The sequence below is a fragment of the Microcebus murinus genome, chromosome 2 (genome assembly GCF_040939455.1).
Source record: "Microcebus murinus isolate Inina chromosome 2, M.murinus_Inina_mat1.0, whole genome shotgun sequence".
In the NCBI taxonomy this organism is placed as follows: domain Eukaryota; kingdom Metazoa; phylum Chordata; class Mammalia; order Primates; family Cheirogaleidae; genus Microcebus; species Microcebus murinus.
In genome coordinates this window covers 67176358-67198486 of record NC_134105.1, presented here as the reverse complement: position 1 = coordinate 67198486, position 22129 = coordinate 67176358, and the positions used below count along the sequence as shown (strand labels likewise).

The window sequence follows — 22129 nt, the reverse complement described above, 5'->3', positions numbered from 1 at the left end:
ACTCTCAGAGTCTACTCTCAGAGTCTTAATCTTCCTGTCTGCAATCCACTTGCTCCACAGTGAATTATCTTCACAGTGCCACCAAAGAAATCTCTTTAAAATCCAAATTTTATCATGTCTATCAAAGCCTACAACAGTTCCCTAATGTCTACAGAATAAAATTCAAACCATTTCCATTATGTGGCTCTGTGTCCATGTCTTCAGTCTCATATTTCATTATACAATCTTACCCCTTCTTACCACCAGCCCATACTCTTATCATTTAGTCATGATGGATGACTTACTTCCTTATCCTGAATATGCCACGATGTTTCACTCCTCTGCATGTTTGCTTACCCAGTGCTACTTCTATTCAGGACACCCTTCTTCCGAGAGTCCCTTTGGTAAACATTTTCCATTATCAATGCTCAACTCACAGGGCACCCCCTTTGAAGTCCTTTTTGAACCTCACCTTCCCCATTCCAGTGGAAATTACTATTCTTCCCTTGGTTACCCCATTGAACTTTTATGAAAAGATTTGTAAGTTTTTTTTTGTTTTTTTTTTCATTATTTGTTGACATGTCTATCTTCCCCTGCTAGAATACAAGAATATAAGCAGCTGGACCAGGTACTGTGTCCTATTTAATCTTTATTCCCATCCTATTACATAGAGTCTGTCACATATATTAGGAGCTCAATTATGTATGCTGAATGAATTAATGAATAAATACAGCAATGAACAAAGAAAAGAACTATACAGGATATTCTTGAAGGAATATTTTTTTAAAAGTAAAATACTCAAAATGATATGGTACTGACCTAAGTATATTTACTTCCCATAAATTCCACATTGTTCTACTTAACACTTTTTTTTCATTCAAAATTTAAGATTTATTCATCTGAGGAAATTTGGTCACATGTGTGCTAACATTTATCACCTAGATATACAATTTCATAAGTTGAACTAATCAGGTCTTTTAAATTAATTTAGTGGTACATAAAAATGAATTATGGTCAACTCTCAATTATCTGACAGGATCTTAATAGCTATCCTGGCTTACCTAGGATCATCTCATGCACTGCTTCTGTCACTTAGCCATGGCTTACTTTTCTAAGCTGGCTTTCAGATCTCTAATTATCCTGTTGCCAGCAATGAAAGAAAGGCAACAATCTGTCTATATCCTAAGTTAAGGACACTGAGCAGGAAAATAGGAAAAATGATTCCTGAACATGAGACAATTTTATACAGTAATCTGCACAAATAGAATCACAGAATCATGGAAATGAATGAGATTATATGTATTTTGTCATTAAAACTGTAACTCATGGTTTTGACTTTTTCAAAATTTTTTTCTTAAGTTCAGGGAAGACTATTCCCAAATACCTGTGCACTCTCTGGATTGGAACAAATATCTGCTAATGATTTTCCTTAAAAAAGAAGTCTGAAAACTGAAAAGTTCAAAGACATAAGATATAAAACATCACTAAATGTGTTCTGCAACATTTAAATCTACAAAAACATTTCAATAAACATATATTCACTGAGAATCAGCATTAAAAACTACAAAATTTTAATTATAGTATAGCCTCCAAAAGAATTGAACTTTGTAGTTAAATTTATAGATCATCCACAAATTACTGTACTATAATAATCTGATCACTGAGTTTATAAATGCCTATTCAGAAGAAATGCTGAAGAAATAAGTTATTTCTAGTATGAGAAAAAGTAAATCCAGCATTTTGTTAATCTACACATACTTATGAGGATCCACAGATAATCGAGATGACAGAAAGATGGGTTGGCATGTTTATTACAAGCAAAGACAGGTATGTTCTAAACCTGTATTGTCCAATATACCAGACACTAATTAGCTATGTGTAACTTAAAGATTCAGTTCTTTGGTGGTACTAGTCACATTTCAAGTGCTCAACAGACTTGCGTGGCTACCAGCTACATTAGACAGCATAGGTGAAGAATATTTCTGTCATCACAAAAAGTTCAATTAGACATAACTATTCCAAACCATGGTAAAATACAAATTTCTAAATACTTTTAAAATGGTAATACACACATGTTAGCCTTCAAAAAATGTTAGCTGTTAAGAAACTTGCATTTTTGTTGAACCTAGTCTACCTGTTTCTTGATTAATTTCTATCCACCTTCAAGTTCATAAGACAGAGAGACTCTGGAAAACACTAAAAGATTATGTAAACATTAGGCTATATGGTGGCTTTACCACTTGCATTCACGAGAAAATCTGCATCCAAATCTCAACCAATGCTTCTTACCCATAGGCCTCAACATCTTTGCCATGAATGTATAACACAAAGCCCCACAGACAACCTGTAGGTATATTTAAAAAAATAAATAATGCCTCCCCTCCCCCCAGGTTAAACGAAGTGGCATGTGTTTTTTGTGTTGGTGACTGTGAGTAGATAAAAAGTATGAGACTGGATAAATAAAACAATCTTGAATTACAAGAGCTGAAAACTCCTCAGAGAATTGTATCATCACTTATATTTCTAAAGGTTTATGCTTCTGTGTATTAGCTGATGTTGAAACAACTACACTCAAATTTTGAAAGGCATATATTAATATCTTTGAGAGTAATTTTAAAACATACACAGAACAGTTAGGTATGTAATATTAAGAGTTGCTCTTTCATTAAGTTTTGAGACACATCAATACAATCTCCTAATTCACTACCATAAAACAAGTATCTAAATTAATGTTTTCCACAGAAACTGTGGAAATGGGAATGGACTCTCCCTAGCTTTCAGATCTTACCATAGAAAATGTTTATTCTAAGAATAGAAGGACAAGTTTCAATAGAGTATAACATAAGTACCAGATAGTCAACACTAACCAACACCCTTCTCAATTATCTTTATGCTCAACCTTCATTATTCTGAAATATTTTTAAACTAAGCTCTAGAATCACCTGCCTGTGTGAGGCTGGTCCTAACCAAATCTCAAATATTAATTGACTTGATATTTTTTAGCCAGCTTTTCAAAATCAAACATTTCCCATATTGGCAATTTTCAGAGTTCATTCTCCATAATGTTAGCGTTTATATTTTGCCTTTCAGTTAGGTTTTATACATACATGTTCTCTCTCACAGTAGATAGTAAAATTTTTGAGCTTTTATTTATAGGGTAACCAATTGAAACTAAAACATTTAGTAACTATTTTGAAAAGAAATACATTAATTGATTATTTAGTGATGCTGAATAGCGTCAGGGCATTCTAGTCTTTACTCTCTTATTACGAATGGTATAATCTCAACTACAGGTCAGGCTCTTTGAAATGGAATGACTGCACATGCTTATCTCTAAGATCATTTATATTTCTAAAAGTTGATGCTTCTATGTATCAACTGAAGTTTAAACAATTAAATTCAAATTTTGAAAGACATACTTTCAAGAGTAATTCTTTAAAAAATACACAGAACAGGTATGTAAGGTAAAAGTTTTTCTTTCATTAAGTTTTAAAATGTATCGATACAATTTCTTCACTACAGTACAACAGCAACACATACCTAATAATATTGCTTCAAATGAAATTACAAACATTGATCAACCCATGACATTGCAAATAATTTTCCCCATGGCACATAATTTGCTATTTTCTTTTATCATTTCACAATAGTTTTTCAAACTATTATAACTACTTTCAGTTTCCATAAATAAACTCACATAAAAAGCTAGCTAACATATTTAAGAACTACGCTGTCATTAATACTTAAAACTTACAAAAGAATTTACTCATAGAAATAATTTAAATATGTTTAGATAAACATTTAAAGTTTTCATTCTGTTTTCTATAAATATCCCCAAATTATCTCAGAGCTATCAGTTTCAGATTAATACTGCCTAGGGCAGAATTGATTTGGCAACTTAATAACAGAAGTATATAGGTCTCAGAACAGTCTATCATTATTAAAATATAAACACTAAACAGGCTAGCAGTTGCTGATGAAATTTACTTATATGATTAATCACCAAGCACACTCTTTTGTAACACAATTAGTACATGAAATTAACAGATCTTTAAATTAACAGGGAATATGACAACTTGTCAGATACAAATAATTCTTTACATTTTTTGCATTCTTTATACTTTCTGTACAGTTGGTTATTACCTTGGTGCAATAAAAAAATAACATAAATCACATAAAGTCTACCTCTACATTGGCTTCTTTAAATTTCCATAACACCTACTAAAGTATGTTTTTTAATAGTTTGTATGATAGTTCCTCAAACTTTTCTGGAGCTCCTGAAAATGAATACCAAAACCTTATTGATGAAACATAAACCATATAATCTCACTTTTTGTGAGATCTCACTTTTGTACTTTAAACAAAATGATTAAATTATTGTAAATGAATTCTTTATTGATACAGAAAAAAGGCTATTTTCTTCATGCTAAATTATAAAATTAGCCTATGTTACAAACACAGAAACATTAAAAGATACTATTTACACAAACCTAAATCAATGACCAGGCTCACTTCAAGTGCTGAGATGTCATACACTCCTGGTGATATAACAAATATCATTTGTTATGTTGTCATTCTGAATTATAAAAATCTAATAGGAACTTTACAAAGGAAAACCAATTTTCCTTTCACAACCATTCTGATTTACATATACACACACACATACGTACACATACACACACACACCATATAGTCATACAGAGATTGAATTTTCAAGATTATGTTTTACTGTTTGGAGTAAAGTGTGGAGTGTCCACACTTTCAGCCCAAAGAAAAAATTAACTGTGTTCTGGAAGCACTTCAACTCCGAATGACCTTTAAGTTTACAGGCATTGTACCACATTCTTGAATGTCTACTGAAAAGGCAAACCAGCCTGGCTTTTTTTTCTCTAATGGATAAAGTTGCTGTGCAGTCTAGTCTCATTATGTTTTCCACTCCTAATCAGAACAGATGGGAGGATCTCTAAGACAGAGTGCTCCATTCTGGATTAACCTCACCTGCGGAGAGCAAGACTAGCAGACCCTCACCTCCTGATAAGGTTGGGCTGGACCCAAGTGATGGAGGGAAAAGAGCCAACTCAGGCCACAGCACTACCTGTAGCTCCCAAAGAGGGGGTCGGGGTGGGGGGGAACAAGGGTTGGTATGGCACAAAGGACTTCTTTCCTCGGACCATATTTGGGGAAGTGATCCAGAATGTGTGCAGTCCTCGCTCTAGTAAAAAGGGGAATGGGGGGCGCTCTTCCCAAGCTCTCTGCATCCGGTCCTTCGCGCTCAGCCCTCAACGCGGAGCTGGGGGAGGCGGGGACGCGGGAGGAGGAGGAAAGCATCTGGTCCCCGAGGCCCCCTGGAACGGATCCCAGCTGCCGCTGCTAGGCCTGGACCGTGCCCGCGGCCTCGGGGGCTTCGACGCGGAGGGGCGCTCCGTGCCCCGCGCCGGCCCGCCCAGCGGGTACCCAGACCCGGCCTTCGACTCACCGCTCTCCACCTCGCTGCCTTTCTTGGCGGTCGCCGCGTTCCCCATGACTGGGGCGATGGCAAGAAGGGGTCAGGGAGGGGAAGGGGGACTGGGGCCGTCCCCGCCGCTCCACAGTCTGAGGTAACTCCTGCTTCTGTACCCGTCAGACCGGTGAGGGCGCCCGGAGTCCGGGCGGGAAGACTGAGCAGGGTGTGGGGAAAGGGCTTCAGCGAACTCCTTGGAAGCGGCGGCGGCGGCGGCGGGCTGACACTCCCCCTTCCCCCGGCCCGCCCTCCTTGCGCGCCCCAGGCAGCCGCGCGCCCCGGCCAGGCCCTGGCCTGGGTGTTGCTCCGCGGGCGGGCGCGCGCCGGAAGTGACGTTTGGCCCGGGACCCCGGGGGCGGCGGTGGGCCCCAGCGGTGTGGAGCCCCGGGCTGTGGGCGGCGCGAGGGGGGACGGTCCCCTCTGTAGGTGTCGGTCCGCTGGCGCTCAGTGCCCATCCCTGAGATAGTGGGAGGCGGGGCGTGGGAACCGTTAGCTTTGAAGAACGCAGAGTCCCTCCTCAGCCTGGTGTTCCCCTGCGCTCTGGAGCGCGGTCGCGGGAGACCGTGCGGCTGCTCGGGTGGCTTGCCCGGTGCCCCAGCAGCCGAGGAGGAACCGCACCGTCGGCTGGAGGTGGCGCGCGAGGGGAACCCCTGGGTCTAGTCTCTGGGCTGCCCGAAGTGGTTCCCAGTCGCAGTCGTGGTTCGAGCCTTTCTTTCCCTCACAGATCCAGGTATTTCTCTGAGCCCATCACGTTGTCCTCGGGTTAGGAAGCTCCAGCCACAAGCCCTGTGATGTTGCCAGTGAGGTTTTACTGGCTCTCTGTTTTAGGTTTTGTCAGACTTCCCAGGCAGAGATAAAGGGAAACATGACTTACTTTTCTGCAGAACTTAGAGTCGTGCGGCATTGTATTTAGCAACTTTCTGTGTGGATCTCAAAATAAGTACATTCTCAATTGTTAGTTGTTTTTATTAATATACATCTTAGAGCACTGAATTTATTAGTGTTACTTATCAGATAATCATGTGGCACCCTAGTGTTTTTCTGTTGCTTGTTCTTTTGAACTTGGCTCTGTGACCATTTATTCCAAATTGAGTAGAAAGATTGTAACTTCCCAATCTATTGTATTCATCTGTGTTCCCCAGGCATCAGGCATAGTAGGTGTGTAATGAATTTCTCAGATTTTTAAAAATATCTCATTACTGCTATCATTGTCAATTCTGTTAAATTAATTTAACATTTATATCATGTATACTGTATTCCAAGTTCTATACAAATATTAACTCATTTGATCTCGTGAGAACTCTATGAGATGTGTGTGGTTTTACTAGCATCATTTTACTTAGAAGGGAATTAAGGGGCCAGGAAGTTAAATAACTTACCTAAAATTACACAGGAATTATCTGGTGGAAGTAGGATTTGAACCTTGGCAGTTGAGCTCCAAAGTCTGACCTTTTGTCCATTATGTTGATCAGAAACTCATGGATGTTGTGGTAAATTGCTTTGCCTACATTTGAAATCTTGTTGATTTGAAAAGATAGATACACAATGAGTTTACTTCCTGGGAAAATTTATTTTCTGGGTTTCAGGTAAATTCGAGTAAGATAAAAATAATAGGGAGGCAAGGATTTGGTCTAGATGATTTGAGGTCTTGTGTCAGCATGCAGCAATGTTGTAACATTGTTACATCTTTCCAATCACATTTGATTTTGTATTGTGTATGAGATATTTTGCTCTACATACATAGAAAGTATGCACTAAACCACATCTATACCAAATTAAAGACAACTTTTTTATATACTATATTCTAGAAGGAATCTTTCTAGAATCATAGAATACTCATGCTACTGCCATTGGGGTGAGTTTTAAATGATGCCTTTTTAAATACCAGCTTTAATAATAAAACTACACAATTTGTCATTTTTCTTAACATAATTTTGCATTCAAGATTTCTAAGAGGGCAACCATCTGTTTAGTAAATCATTACTTTGCAAAGGATATAGTTGACAGCTATTAGAGAGTTAGAGACAAGATCTTGAAAATAAGTAAAGCAAAAAATTCAGCTTTACAAAATTGTATCCCTTTCTCAATTTAACTGTATCATTGGTTATGGAAATAAGTTATTTGTTAATGATACAGAAAAAGCAATCCACAATTTTAAATTTCTTGATATTTTTCTTTTTTATTTATACAATTATTTCTGTTTCTTCCATTAGCTTACTGTTCTTCTGGTTCAAGGAAGATTTATATATCTATAAATATATTTTTTCTTTTTTTTTTTTTGAGACAGAGTCTTGCTCTGTTACCCAGGCTAGAGTGCTGTGCATCAGCCTAGCTCATGGCAACCTCAAACTCTTGGGCTCAAATGATCCTCCTGCCTTAGTCCCCTGAGTAGCTGGAACTACAGGTGCACACCACTGTGTCTGGCTAATTTTTTCTATTTTTTTTTAGTAGAGACAGGCTCACTCTTGCTCAGGCTGGTGTCAAACTCCTGAACTCAAGCAATCCTCCTTCCTCGGCCTCCCCAAGTGCTCGGATTACAGGTATGAGCCACCACAGCTGGCCGGAAATTATATTTTAAAAGTATAGTTTAGTGAATAGTTTTTGATCGGTTAACATTCAATCATTTGTTTGTAATTACATACAAGTTGTTTTTCATTATTAGAAAAGAGTTCTCTATAGGAATCTGTTGTTTATGTAGCATCTAAAAGACTATGTTTCAAAGAATTGTTTTTTTACATTCTAGAGGGAACAAAAATTTTATTAACTGTCCAGTTATTTATGAATGATTGGAACTCCCATGGGGCAATTTCTCTCCTTTGCCACCAGTGACTTTGCTACACCTCAGACAACTACAAAGGTAGAACTATATCTTATTTCCCTAGGAAAGCAGATACAGTAAGAAGGGAGTCATACAGAGAAAAGACTTTGAGTACCCTTCCCTGTAATATTGTTGCTAATCAGAGAACATGTAGCACAGTGTAGCAAGGAAAACTAAATTGTACCAGTGATAGCTACTTTGAAAATAATTATTATTTCATTTTCTAGTAGTTTATAAAAACATTTTCACATGTCATTATTTTATCTGATCCCCACAACAAATCCACATACATAAGACAGCTATATTAAACCCATTTTACAAATGAGTAAATCAAAAGTTCAAAGAAGTGAAATAACTTGGCCAAGGTCACTCCAATGCTAAGTGACAGACACTAGATTATATGCCATCACTGTGTGAGATAAACATAATCTCAATCCTCATTAAGATTAGATTTTAAAATCCTCATTTTGCGGATGAGAAAATGAAAGCTTATGAACAAAGAACTTTGGCCTTCTTACTAGGGACATTTCCTCACTCAGGAGTGAGGAAAATGGGAGGGATGAATAAATTTGTATTCATATTTATTTTGAATATGAATTTTTATTTTGTAGTTTTTGCTCATATTGCCAATTTGATTTCCAAGTCTTTTTAAAATAAAGCACTTTCAAACATAATGTATGTTAGAAATGCCTGTTTTTTCTTTATGATCACCAGTACAAACAAACTATAATTGATAATTCTTGAAAAATATGGTCAGAGAATTTTGGTTTTATATTGTATTTTACATCAAATAAGTGCAAGTGAGAATTTATTTAATCATCATAGAAGTGTGATTATTTTGAATAAGTAATCCCCATAATCTAATAATTCATTATTGTAAAGTACATCCTAAACCAAAAGATATCACATATTACATACAGGCAGAGGGCACAGTAATATTTTCAAAATGAGGAAGTAACTTAATAGTTAAAAAATTACAAATTAATTATTTCAAATCATTCTAATATAGTACAAAGTTTTGTTGGGCATAATTAATCTCTGTTCAAGATGAATTTTTTATCTGAGGTACAGTATTCAATTTTGGGGATATTCCTTTACAGATAAAGTAATTGTCTCTGGTTAAGTAATCAAAATTAACAAAAATGAACTAGTTCTAGAGTATGGTTGTGCCTTATCTCTTTTACTGAAGGACTGGAGTACAGTTGAAAGTGTTAAGGAATAAGAAAACATGGAGGGGGAGAACAGAACCAACATATTTTTTGTCCTTAATATGCAGTAGTCTTTCTCTGAAAAGTTTATATTTGTTTTGGATTTTCTAATTTTATTAAAGTGTTTATCAAAACTACATGTGGCTAAATCTATGCTATTCAGTGTTGTGCTATGCACTTTTTGGTATGTACCTATAAAAGATTAACACCCAAACTTACAAAACACTTACAAAACACTTATTATGAAATCAAACATGGTGCAAGAACTTTCATGAAATCTCAGCGTTTATAATTGACCCTTATTGACCAAACTGAAAAGAGGACAATGTGGCCCACTAAGTTAAAATTATATTCATATTATTGATAGTGACAAAACAGAGTGGTATTAGTGAGGTAGAAAGGGTTTGAGCTTTGTAGTCAGGACAATCTGGGTTCATGTTCTGATTTGGCCACTATCTGTGACCCTCCACATAAATTACTAAATTTCCCTTGGCCTTGGTTTCCCAAAGGGTGAAGTTATGTGGATTAAATCAAATAATCAATGGAAAGCACCTAGGATAATAACTTTTCTTATATAATAGGCACTCAATAACAATAACTCTGCCCCCACCCCTCTATAACATTATATATTTTTTTGCATTTATGTTTCAGCAACAATCATTCAACAAACAAATTTAACGAGTTCCTACTATATGCAAAGCCTTATGGGAGGTAAAAAGATGAATAAAATCTCTTTCCTGCCCTCAAGAAGTTTTTGTGCAAAGTGAGAAGAATACATAAGTAAGTAATTGTATAAAATAAGATAGATTAAATTTGTACTATAATATAGGTGTAAATAATCACTGAGGAAATGTAAAGTTGTTTTGAAGACATTGAGAACTAAGAACAGCTTGAGCAGAGGATTGCATGGCAATTATCCCTAGATTATACCAGACTAGATGTTATGGAAGGATGTAGTAAGAGTTGCAGACTTCCCACTGGAATGTAAGCTATATGTGGAGGAATTTTGATTTTGTCTTTACTGTATCAATTACACCCAGAATTATGCCTATCATATAGTAGGTGCTCAATAAATATTTGTTAAAAGAGTGGATAAATGAATGAATGGTAAGTTCAAATCAGATTGTGCTCATTTGAGGAAAACTTAAATGCCATCTAAGAAACAGCCTCTGTTTACTGTGCAATAGAGAACCATTGATATTTAAATAGAGAAATAATATGATCCCACATTTTATTAATAAGCTCACTTTGATAGCAATGTGATAAATATATTGGATAAACAATAGATTGGTAGCAAGATGACTGCTGTAGTAGAAGAATGAGATGAAGTCATACTATTGTATACCAGCAGTGGAAGAGAAAAGAAAGCATGCATGTTAGACATTTGATTGTTAAGATCTACAGGATCCAGTATATGTTACAGCTCTTTAGCATAACAGAAGTGATAGAAACCCAATTCAAACTAGCTTAAGAAAATATAAGCAGAACTTATTAGGTCATAGAATTAGAAAGTTTAGGTTTAGTATGGTTTTAGGCTTAGATCCAAGAGTTCAAGGCTATGTATCTCTACCTATTAACCCTTATTCTGTTTATATATTTGGCTGTATTTTTCCAAAGAGATGCTATCCACATGACAGAATTACATCCTTCCAGCTTAGCAACTTAAAGAATAATGTCTTCTCTTTCCCAACATCCATATATTATATAAACATAGGTTGAATATCCTTTATTTGATATGCTTGGGACCAAAAGTGCTTTGGGTTTAGTACTTTTTTGGACTTTGGAATATTTGCATATACATAATGAGACATCTTCGGGATGGGACCCAAGTCTAAACACAAAATTCATTTATGTTTCATATACACATTTATACACATAGCCTGAAGGAAACTTTATACAATATTTTTACTAATTGTGTGCATGAAACTAAGTTTTGACTGTTTTTTGAATGTGACTCATCACATGAGGTCAAGTGTGGAATTTTTCACTTGTATTATTTTGCTACTCAAAAAGTTTTAGATTTTGTAGCATTTTGGATATTTGGATGAGGGATGCTTAATGTGTATATTATACACATTGTTTCTTCATGGGTTGAGTGACTATTCCTGTAGGAGGCAGGGCACCTTGGCCGACATGGAATGAGAGAAGTTCAATTTTCTAGGAGAAATTGTTGTATAGGGTAGACAAAAACAACAGATGCTCAATACAGTGAAAGTAAGAGACTTAAATCTCTCAATCTATTTCTATCCTGGGTGACTGGATAACAGAGATCAGAAATGATGGAGAAACATCTTGTTTTTAAATTAGAGTTTTGTGACTCAATTCATACTGAGTTTGAGTTGGTAGTGGAACATTTATATGAGGATGATGAATAGCAGCCAAATGTAAAGTTAGGTCAATAAAGGAATTGTGACTTCAGTATAAAGATGTGAGTCAAAGCCATAGCTTTGAATGAAATGGAAAATGTAAAGGAAAAAAGACAGCTAAGAATGGATAGTTATAAAATAGAGAAGAAAAGTTGGAAAAGGAGTCTCATGTAGTAGGAGCCTGCAGTGGTCAGACAAGTTCAAAGAGAACCAGGAAATGCAGTCATAAAGGTCAAGAAAGAAAGGAGTATCAATTTGATTGACTGCATGCTAGAAATTGATTCTAACTACTATGAGCAAAACAAATTTATTGGAAGAATATACAGGAAGGATGCTTGTAGGAAGGAAGGAAAGTTGAAGAACCAGGCTTGGCACACTAACGACTCAGGAACCAAATAGCTCCAAAGAATCGAAATAGCAGTTGTTGCTTGACATTTTCTCCTTCTGTAGCCAATGGAATAGAAAAAAAAAATAGAATGGGAAAAAAACAAAAACCTGGCTTCTCACCAAACACCACTGACCAGGTGTTCAGGTGCTTTATGGAAGTGGGCCAGTGGCCCATGGCTCCTTTGGGCCTCAGGCCTGAAAGCTGGCCATGATTGTATGTTATTGATCAGAATAGGGCTTCTGTTGATAGACTTGGTACTCAGGTAAGGAGATAGGCCATGCCTTTCAAATGCATGCAGCTCACTGACTTTATCTTCAAGTTCCCATGCAGTGCCCATCAGAATTATGTCCAACATGCCTGGCAGAAGGCAGATATTAATATTAAATACAAAATGGGAAGCCACAAGATGAGCCAAGAAGATTGCAGCCAGAGAAAGGAAAGCTAAAAGGACAGATTTTGATCATTTCGAAGTCATGAAGGCAAAGAAAATAAGGAACAGAATAATCAAGAATGAAGATAAGAAGTTTTGAAAAGCAGCTGTTTTGAAAGATTCTTCCAGAAAAGTACCTGCTACTATGGGTGCTGCTGAAGTTCTGGCAAAAAAAAAAAAAAAAGAAATGACCACTGTGGGCAAAGGTTCTAGCCTAGAGAGTTCCTGCTCAGAAAGCCATGGGCCAGAAGGCAGCACCTGCTCCAAAAGCTCAAAAGGGTCAAAAAGTTCCAACCCAGAAAACAGGTACTCCAAAGGCATTTGTCAAGAAAGTATAAAAAGCTATGATGTTAATAAAAGTAATAAAGATTCTTTTTGAAAAAACTATTCAGTCTTGTTCCTTTTCCCATGATTCATTTTCTAAGGAGATTTCAATCAGCCTTTCTTGGGTTAAGTTTCTGCTTCTTACCCAGAGCAAGGCAAATGATTAGCAGTCCCATGAAAATCTTCAGTGGGGGAGCAGAAAAAGTCATAGACTCTTTTAGTTAAAGATATTAGACATATTCTGTTACGTAATGTGATAGGTAGAATAATGCTCTTCCCAAAGATGTCCAAGGTCTAATTCCTAGAATTTGTGATATGTTACCTTGCATGACAAAGGGAAATTAAGGTTCCCAATTAGCTGACAGTAAGATAGGGAGATTATCCTGAAATGTCCCTGTGGGCCCTGTGTTATCACTACAGCCCTTAAAAGTGAACCAGAAAGGCAGAAGAGGAGGTCAGAGTGAGGAGATGTGAGCACTTGGCACCATTGCTGGCTTTGAAGGTGGAGAATGCCCACTGACTGTGGGCAGCATCTAGAAGCTGGAAAGAGCAAGGAACCCATTTCTCCCCTAGAGAGTCTCCAGACAGGAATGCAGCCCTGCTAACACTGAATTGAAAGGGCGAGTAATTTATCCTAATGTGTTTTTATTTTATACTCGTAGTGAAAGGAAGCTGCTAAAGGATTTTTACAGGGAAATGTCTGATTTATATTCTAGAAATAACTCTGGTATCAGCATGGACAATGAATTGAAAAGGTTCAAGACTAAAGATACTGCCACTTGCCTTCCCAATGTACATTTTTTCTTTTCCTTCTTGTCAATATAAGCACAATTTTGTTTAGGTTTATATTTTTTTTTAAAGTTGTTTTAGGTCATTAAATATGAAATGTCTGATTTTGAATCAAAAGTTGTTTGTTATATCTCAAATACGAAGCAGTACAATTAATCAAAGTATGCATGTAACCTATCAACACAGTTTTGCCATCTTAACGGTAGCTTGTTTATGCCAGCAGTGAAGAACCCTAAAGAGCAAGTGACAATGAAATCACAAAAGGCATTTTCCTCAGTTTGTTGAGAATTGAATATATTTCCTTGCAAGAAGAGGTCAAAAGCCTGGAAGAAGTGGTAGTCAATTGGTGCAAGTTCTGGTAAATACGGTGGATGACAGAAAGTTTCCAAGCCCAGCCTCTGAAGTTTGAGCCGCATTGTTTGTGCGGTGTAGTTGATCATTGTCTTGCAAGAGGATTGCCTTATCTCTATTGACCACTCTCAGCTGCTTAATTGCAGACTTCCTCATCATTTTATCCAATTGGTTGCAGTAGACATGCTATAATGGATTGACCAGGTTTAATGAAACTGTAGTGGATACTACCAGCACTGGACCACCAGACAGACACCATTAGCTTTTTATGATGACTATTCAGTTTGGGATGGTGTTTTGTACTTCATCTTTATCCAGCCATTGCACTGAATGCTTGCGGTTGTCAAAAAGAATCCATTTTTCCTCACACATAACAATATGGTGTAGAAATGGTTTGCCTTTGTGTTGTGACAGCAAAGGCAAACTTCAAGACATTTCTCTTCTTCTGCTCTTTTAATTCATGCAGAGCCCATCTATCCAACTTCTTTACCTTGCTGATTTGTTTCAAATGGTCCAATATTGTTGTAATAGTAACGTCCACATGTAGGTTAAAATGGATTTGCTTCCACTAACTATAGCTTTCAGCTCATCATTATCTATCTTAGATAGATAATGGTCTCTGGTCACCCATGTGGCTCATTTTTAAGATTAAAATCATCAGAATGGAACTTCTCAAACCATCAACATACTGTGCTGTATGGTCATTAACCGCATCCTTCCCAAACATTTCCTTGATATTTTGAGCTGTTTGTGCAACATTGGTTCCATGATAGAACTCATATTCTAAAATAACACAAATTTTTTATTTATCCATGGTTTCACAAAAATTGCTCTTAAAACAATTGAAAGATAATCACAAGCTAAACCATGCATTTGAAAGAATGAGAATGTGTCTTCACAACAAAAATAAAACAAAACAAAAGTGTCAAAGTGAAATGTGAGAGATATCAACTGTCAAACTTAGTACAGAAGGAAATAGGACATTTCTTACTTAATAACCTGATACATGCAACAAGTAAAACCTAGAAGTTTCTTATAGCACTGCTACAAGAAAACCTAAATAATATTTTATAATGATGGATAAGAAAAAATTTTCTAAATATTACACAGAGCTGTAAAACTGAAAACCATAAAAGAATATATATATATACACACACACACATATATGCATATGTGTGTGTATAATTCTTTTAACAAATGTTTTAACAGCCTATGTGGCAAAATGAAGGAAAAAAAAGGAAAAAGAAAAACCAGCAAAAAAATTACAATGGATTTGTCAAAGATTTAATATCGTTTAAATATAAAGAACACTTACAAATCAGTAAGATGAAAAGCAGAAAAGGAAATTAGCAGTCAACATAAGAATGGCCAAAATATATATAAAAAGAAATTCATATTTGCATAGGCAAGGTAAAATAATAACAGGATAGGATTTTCTACATATCTGATTCACACTTGTTATAAAGAATAACATTTTACCAAAGGCTTGTTAATGTATGGGTTAGAAGTTATTTTTATATTATACAGAGATAATTTTAATTTGTATGATTCATTTGGAGAACAATTTGACAACCTATAAAAATTGACAACCTATAAAAATTTCTATTTAAGTATGTATAAAAATTAGAAAGGAAAAAGAATGAATTAATAAATATAACTTAGAAACACAGAAATTAACAGATTAGAAAAAATTGAATATATATACAAATCCATCCTTCTAGTTTCCAAGTGAGATAAACAATGTTAGTCAAAGACTTACATTGACTTACGAGCCAAAGCATGATCTGATAAAGGATGAGAATATCACCAGATCCCTAAAAACATCACTGAGGTGGCCAATCTCAATTTCATGAGGTTTATCGCCTACCCTCTGGCATATGTGTGTGTGTGTGTGTGTGTGTGTGTGTGTATGTCTTACTAAGGCATTGAGTATATATTCCACTTACTGTTTATCAGATATAGTTAGTGCTATGCAGATCAGCATGACATGCTGTGGAATGTCCAAATGTTAAGGTCTCAATAAGCTATATTTTGACAGAGCAGAAGAATTAACATATTTCTGGGTTGCTATAATTTGAACGTTTATATCCCCTCCAAAATTCATGTTGAAACTTAATCCCCAATGTAACAGTACTAAGAGGTGGGGCCTTTGAGAGGTGATTAGTACCTTGTAAAAGGGCTGGAGAAAACTAGCTAGGCTCTGTTTTGCCCTTCCCCCTTTCATCATGTGAGGACACAGCAAAAAGGCATAATTTTAGAAGCAGATAGCAGTCCTCATCAAATGCTGAATCTTCTAGAGCCTTGAACTTGGACTTCCTAGCCTCCAAAATTGTGAGAAATAAATATTTGTTATTTATAATCTACCTAGTTTATGGTATTTTGTTATAGCAGCAGGAACAGACTAAGACATGGGCCACAACAGTGGATAAGTAATGCTGTCCTTGAAATGTAAATGTTCATTCTGTTTCTTATTACTGTTATGGATAAAGAAGTTTCCATTTACCAGTTCAATAGCTACAGTGTCTGTGTTGATCACAGTTCAGCAGATAGGATTAGAGTTACAATCTGGTTAAGTTTATAGCAGTCCACAGCATCCGTTGCAATCCATCTCATTTTTACAGAGGTGAATGCAGATATAGTAAGAACTAAAACCCCTGTGTCCTGCATACTTCAAGTCTTTAATGAAAGTACTATTTTCTACAATTTCTTCTTCAGAGATACAGTTGCTCTGATTTAACATCTTGGCTTGGATAAGTGGGTGGGGACAGTTTTTAGGACTTCTCCCTAGTCTTTCCTATTATAACAGCTTTTACAGTTGTTGCCTTCTTGAGTGTCTGTATCCCAAACATATACTTTAGGAATAGAGAACTAAAACCACAGGGAAAGTCACAGAGCCAATGAATCCTCCATGGGATGGACTTGGACCAGAACTCCATTTATTACCTGGTTTTTATAAGCTCACCATTCTGAAGAAGACTATAATGTCTTTTCAGGTCCCCTGGTATAAATATCCACTCATATTTCATATTTAAGAGTTCTCAAAAAGTCCGAGTATTCCAGCTTCCCCATTGCACAGCTGCCTTGATAAACAGCCGAAGACTCTGTGAGGAAGGATCAGGGTAATGTTTACTACTTGTGGTTATGTTGCAGGATATTTCCTCAAGGGGGCTTAGCTTGTCTTTAATTGATGGGCTTTATATCTATGTCAGTCTGTCAAGTAACAACCCCAGTTGGCAGTCCATATTCCTCACTCCTTGGAACACAGTGATCTACTGGCCATCACCACAGGTCCCTGTAAGTTAAGGGACCCCTACTGCTATTCTGGCATTGCTGTCCATTATGAACCCTAAATCCACATTATCACTGATTATGAGTGCCACCAGTTGGCCTCTGCCATACAGAAACTCTCATACCAATAAGTAGGAAATCAGTTCCATGGCAATATCTCCTACTGTCAACCCTGAGCTATTGAGCTCCCTCACTTACAGATTCCTCATTTCTTAGTAAAGAAAGTGTCCTCTGGGCCATCCCACAAAATAGGTTGTGGGTTCTCCAGTCTCATATTGAAAATCTAGTCAGAATTCCCATATCCAGAGCCTTGTCACCCTTTCTTTAATACTATTCCAAATATCTCTAGTATCCCTATATCATTTATGTAGGCATCATCATGTCTAAGCTTCAAAACCATAATAGGACTGGCTCCAGGAGTCCTTGCCACAAAGTTGAATCACAAGGCATGAGAAGATGCTCCCACATCAATAAAATTTTGCATACTGGTTTCATATTTCCCTACCACCACTATGTCCAATCTATTCCTACAGATATTCCCTACCAGAAGTACTGTTGCCTATCCCACAGAAATTATTCCACAACATCGAGAAGGAAGGAATCCTCCCCAACACATTTTATGAAGACAACATCACCCTGATACCAAAACGAGGAAAGGACTCAACAAAAAGAAAACTACAGACCAATATCCCTTATGAATATACATGCAAACATTCTCAATAAAAGCCTAGGAAACTGAATTCAGGTACTTATCAAAAAATAATCCATCATAACCAAGTGTGCTTCATCCCAGAGATGCCAGGATGGTTCAACATATGCAGATCTATAAGTGTAATGCATGACATAAAAAGAAGTAAAAACAAAGACCATATGATCCTTTCAATAGATGCAGAAAAAGCATTTGACAAAATTCAGCACCCTTTTATAAGAATGCTTAACAGAATAGGCATAAATGGGACTTACCCCAAAATGATACAAGCCATATGTGACAAACCCACAGCCAACATCATACTGAAGGGTGAAAAATTGAAAGCATTCCCGCTTAGCACTGGAACCAGTCAAGGTTGCCTTCTACTATCACTTCTATTCAACAAAGTGCTGGAAGTCCTAGCCAAAGCAATCAGACAAGATAAGGAAACCAAGGGCATCCAAATGGGGGCAGAAGAGGTCAAACTATCACTCTTCACTGACAATAAGTTCTTATGTCTAAAAAACCCCAAAGATTCTGCCATGAGACTACTGGAATTGATAAACAAATTCAGCAACATCTCAGGTTACAAAATCAATGTACACAAATCAGTGGCATTCCTATAAGCCAGTAACAGTCAAACTGAGAACCAAATCAAAGACTCAATAACCTTCACAATAGCAAGAAAGAAAATATATTTAGGAATATATTTACCTCTACAGGGAGAACTATGAAACACTGAGGAAGAAAATAGCAGAGGATGTAAATAGGTGGAAAACCATACCATGCTCATGTGTTGGCACAACCAACATTGTTAAAATGTCTATACTACCCAAAGTGATCTACAGATTCAATGCAATGCCTATTAAAGTACTAACATCATTTTTTGCATGTCTAGAAAAAATAATACTAGGCTCCATATGGAATCAGAGAGGACCTTGTATTGCAAAAGCAATCTTACATTAAAAGAACAAATTGGGAGGCATCGATTTACCAGACTTCAAACTCTACTATAAGGCTATAGTAACTAAAACAGCATAGTATTGGCACAAGAACAGAGACATAGACAAATGGAACATAACTTAGAACCCAGATACAAAACTATTCTCATATAGCCATCTAATCTTTGACAAAGCAGGCAAAAACATACACTGGGGAAAAGAGTCCTTATTCAATAAATGGTGCTGGGAAAATTGGATAGCCACATGTAGAAGGCTGAAACAGGATCTGCACCTCTCACCTCTCACCAAACTCAACTCATGGGAGATAACAGACTTAAACCTAAGACATGAAACTGTAAGAATTCTGAAAGAAAATGTTGGAATAACTCTTATAGATATTCACCTGGGGAAAGAATTTATGAAGAAGACAAAGGCAATTACAGCAACAACAAAAATAAATAAATGGGACCTGATCCAATTAAAAAGCTTCTGTACAGCCAAAGAAACTATCATGAGAGCAAACAGAAAACCTACAGAATGGGAGAAAATATTCACATGTTACACATCTGATAAAAGGCTGATAACTAGAACCTATATAGAATTCAGGAAAATCAGCAAGAAAAAATCAAACAGCACCATCAAAAAGTGGGCAAAGGACATGAACAGAAACTTTTTAAGAGAAGACAGACTAATGGCCAAGAAACATATGAAAAAATGCTCAACATTTCTAATCATCAGGGAAATGCAAATCAAAACCACAGTGAGATATCACTTAACTCCGGTGAGAATGGCTTTTATGAAAATGTCCCTTAATAATAAATGTTGGCATGGATGCAGAGAGATAGGAACACTCAAACACTGCTGGTGGGACTGAAAACAAGTACAACCTTTATGGAAAGTAATATGGAGACACTTCAAAGAGCTAAAAGGAGAACTATTTTATCCAACAATCACGTTACTGGGCATCTACCCAAAGGAACAAAAGACATTTTATAAAAAAGACATTTGCACTCAAATGTTTATAGCAGCACAATTCACAATTGCAAAGATGTGGAAACAACCCAAGTGCCCATAAATACATGAGTGGATTAATAAAATTTGGTATATGTATACCATGGTGTACTACTCAGCCACAGAAAACAATGGTGTCCTAGTCCTTCTTGTATTATCCTGGATAGAGCTGGAGCCCATTCTACTAAGTGAAGTATCACAAGAATGGAAAAACAAGCACCATATGTATTCACTATCAAATTGGTATTAATTGATCAACACTTATGTACACATATAGTAGTAACATTCATCAGGTGTTGGGCAGGTGGGAGGGGGGAGGAGGAGATAGGAATGTTCACACCTAATGAATGTGGTATGTACCATATGGGGGATGGACACTCTTGAAGCTCTGATTTGGGCAGGGCAAAGGCAATATATGTAACCTGAACATTTGTACCCCCATAATATGCTGAAATAAAAAAAGAAAAAGAAATCCAAAAAATCAAAAGTTTATAAAAAGTTGTAAAGTAGAAAAGCTAAAATATTAATTTATTATTGAAGAAAAATTTTTTTAATAAACTTAGTGTAGCCTAATGGTACAGTGTTTATGAAGTCTACAGTACTGTACAATAATACCCTAGGTCTTCACATTCACTCACCATTCACTCACTGACTAACCCAGAGCAACATCTAGTTCTTTAAGCTCTGTTCATGGTAAGTGTACAATTTTTTATCTTTCATACCACATTTTGACTGTACCTTTTCTATGTTTAGATATGTTTAAATACACAAATATTTTCCATTGCCTTATAATTTCCTGAAGTATTCAATACTGTATGTGCAGTAGGAGCATTAGGCTATATTATATAGCCTGGATTCATAGTAGGCTATACCATCTAGGTTTACATAAGTATATTCTATGATGTTCATACAACAATGAAATCGCCTAACTATACATTTTTAGAAAATATCTCTGTTGTTAAGCATTGTATGAATATATTTGATGGTAGGAACAAGAGGATTTTCCTGATGGAATATATGTGAGATGTGAAAATAAGAGAAGAGTCAAGCATTATTCCTAAGTGAATGAATGATACTAGTATGAAGGAGTAGGTAGGGTGGGAATGATGAATGAGATCAAAAAAATATTTCTGGGGAGACAGTGCAGATCATGTAGGGTCTTGTGGACCATGGAAAGAATTTAAATTTTATTCCAATTGAAATAAAAAGTTTTTAGAAAATTAGCATGATCTTTTACACATTTTTAAAAGATCCACTGGCCACTCATGTAGAAGATTTTACAGGAGGGTAAGAATGGAAGCATGGGACCCAGTTAAGATTTTGTAATAGTCCAGGGAAATTTAATTGCAGATTATGACAGGGAAGTAAGAATGGAGGTGGAAAAATGGGGCTAAATTTGGGATACCTTATGAAAATAGAGTTTTGGGAATTTGCTGATGAATTGGTTGTGCAATATGAGAGTAAGAGAGGAATCAAGGAAGACACACTCTTTTAGGTAAAGCAACTCAAGCAATGAAATTTGATATTTACTGAAGTAGAGGTACACAAGGGAACAAGTTTGGTGGAAATTGAGGGGAGCAGAAATAAGGAGTTTGGGTTTGGATACATTAAGTCTGGAGATGGCTATTAAAGGTACAAATATAGATGTCAAGAAGACAGCTGGATATGTGAGCTCAGGTGAGAGGTTGGAGATATAATTGCCTCTAGTATACAGGTCTTTTAGGGGCCCTGTTCATTATATCCAAGAACCTGGCACAAGTTCCCTCAAACACTTGCCTAGAAGACATTTGAAGATATGTCTAACTGCATATTGCACCTCAAATTCATGTCTCACCTTCAACCTCTGTCCCCAGACCTAAAGTGTCTCTTTCTCTATCCTCATCTCTTTCACACACACACACACACGCACACACGCACACACACACACACTCCTCTCTTTCTTTTCTTTATCTTTTTTTTTTCTTTTCTTTCTTTTCTTTCACTCCCCCCTTTCCTTCTTTCCTTCCTTCACCAGTGTCTTACTATATCACCAAGGCTGGTCTCAAACT

At 36.5% G+C, this 22129-nt stretch overlaps 1 protein-coding gene and 1 long non-coding RNA gene across 2 annotated transcripts in view; one reads left to right on the top strand and one right to left on the bottom strand.

Moving 5' to 3' along the window:
• Positions 1–5713, bottom strand: part of PRKACB (protein kinase cAMP-activated catalytic subunit beta) — a 121981-nt gene extending 116268 nt beyond the window's left edge. Inside the window, exon 1 of the mRNA XM_020282676.2 lies at positions 5456–5713. Within this exon, the coding sequence (XP_020138265.1) occupies positions 5456–5501 (46 nt within the window). The 5' untranslated portion in view covers positions 5502–5713. The remainder of the gene's footprint in view (positions 1–5455) is intronic.
• Positions 5714–5805: 92 nt separating this feature from the next.
• On the top strand, positions 5806–12877 carry LOC142865961 (uncharacterized). The gene is made up of 3 exons (XR_012916057.1): positions 5806–6209; positions 10157–10285; positions 12579–12877. It is a non-coding gene; the product is annotated as an uncharacterized LOC142865961 (long non-coding RNA).
• Positions 12878–22129: the final 9252 nt, after the last annotated feature.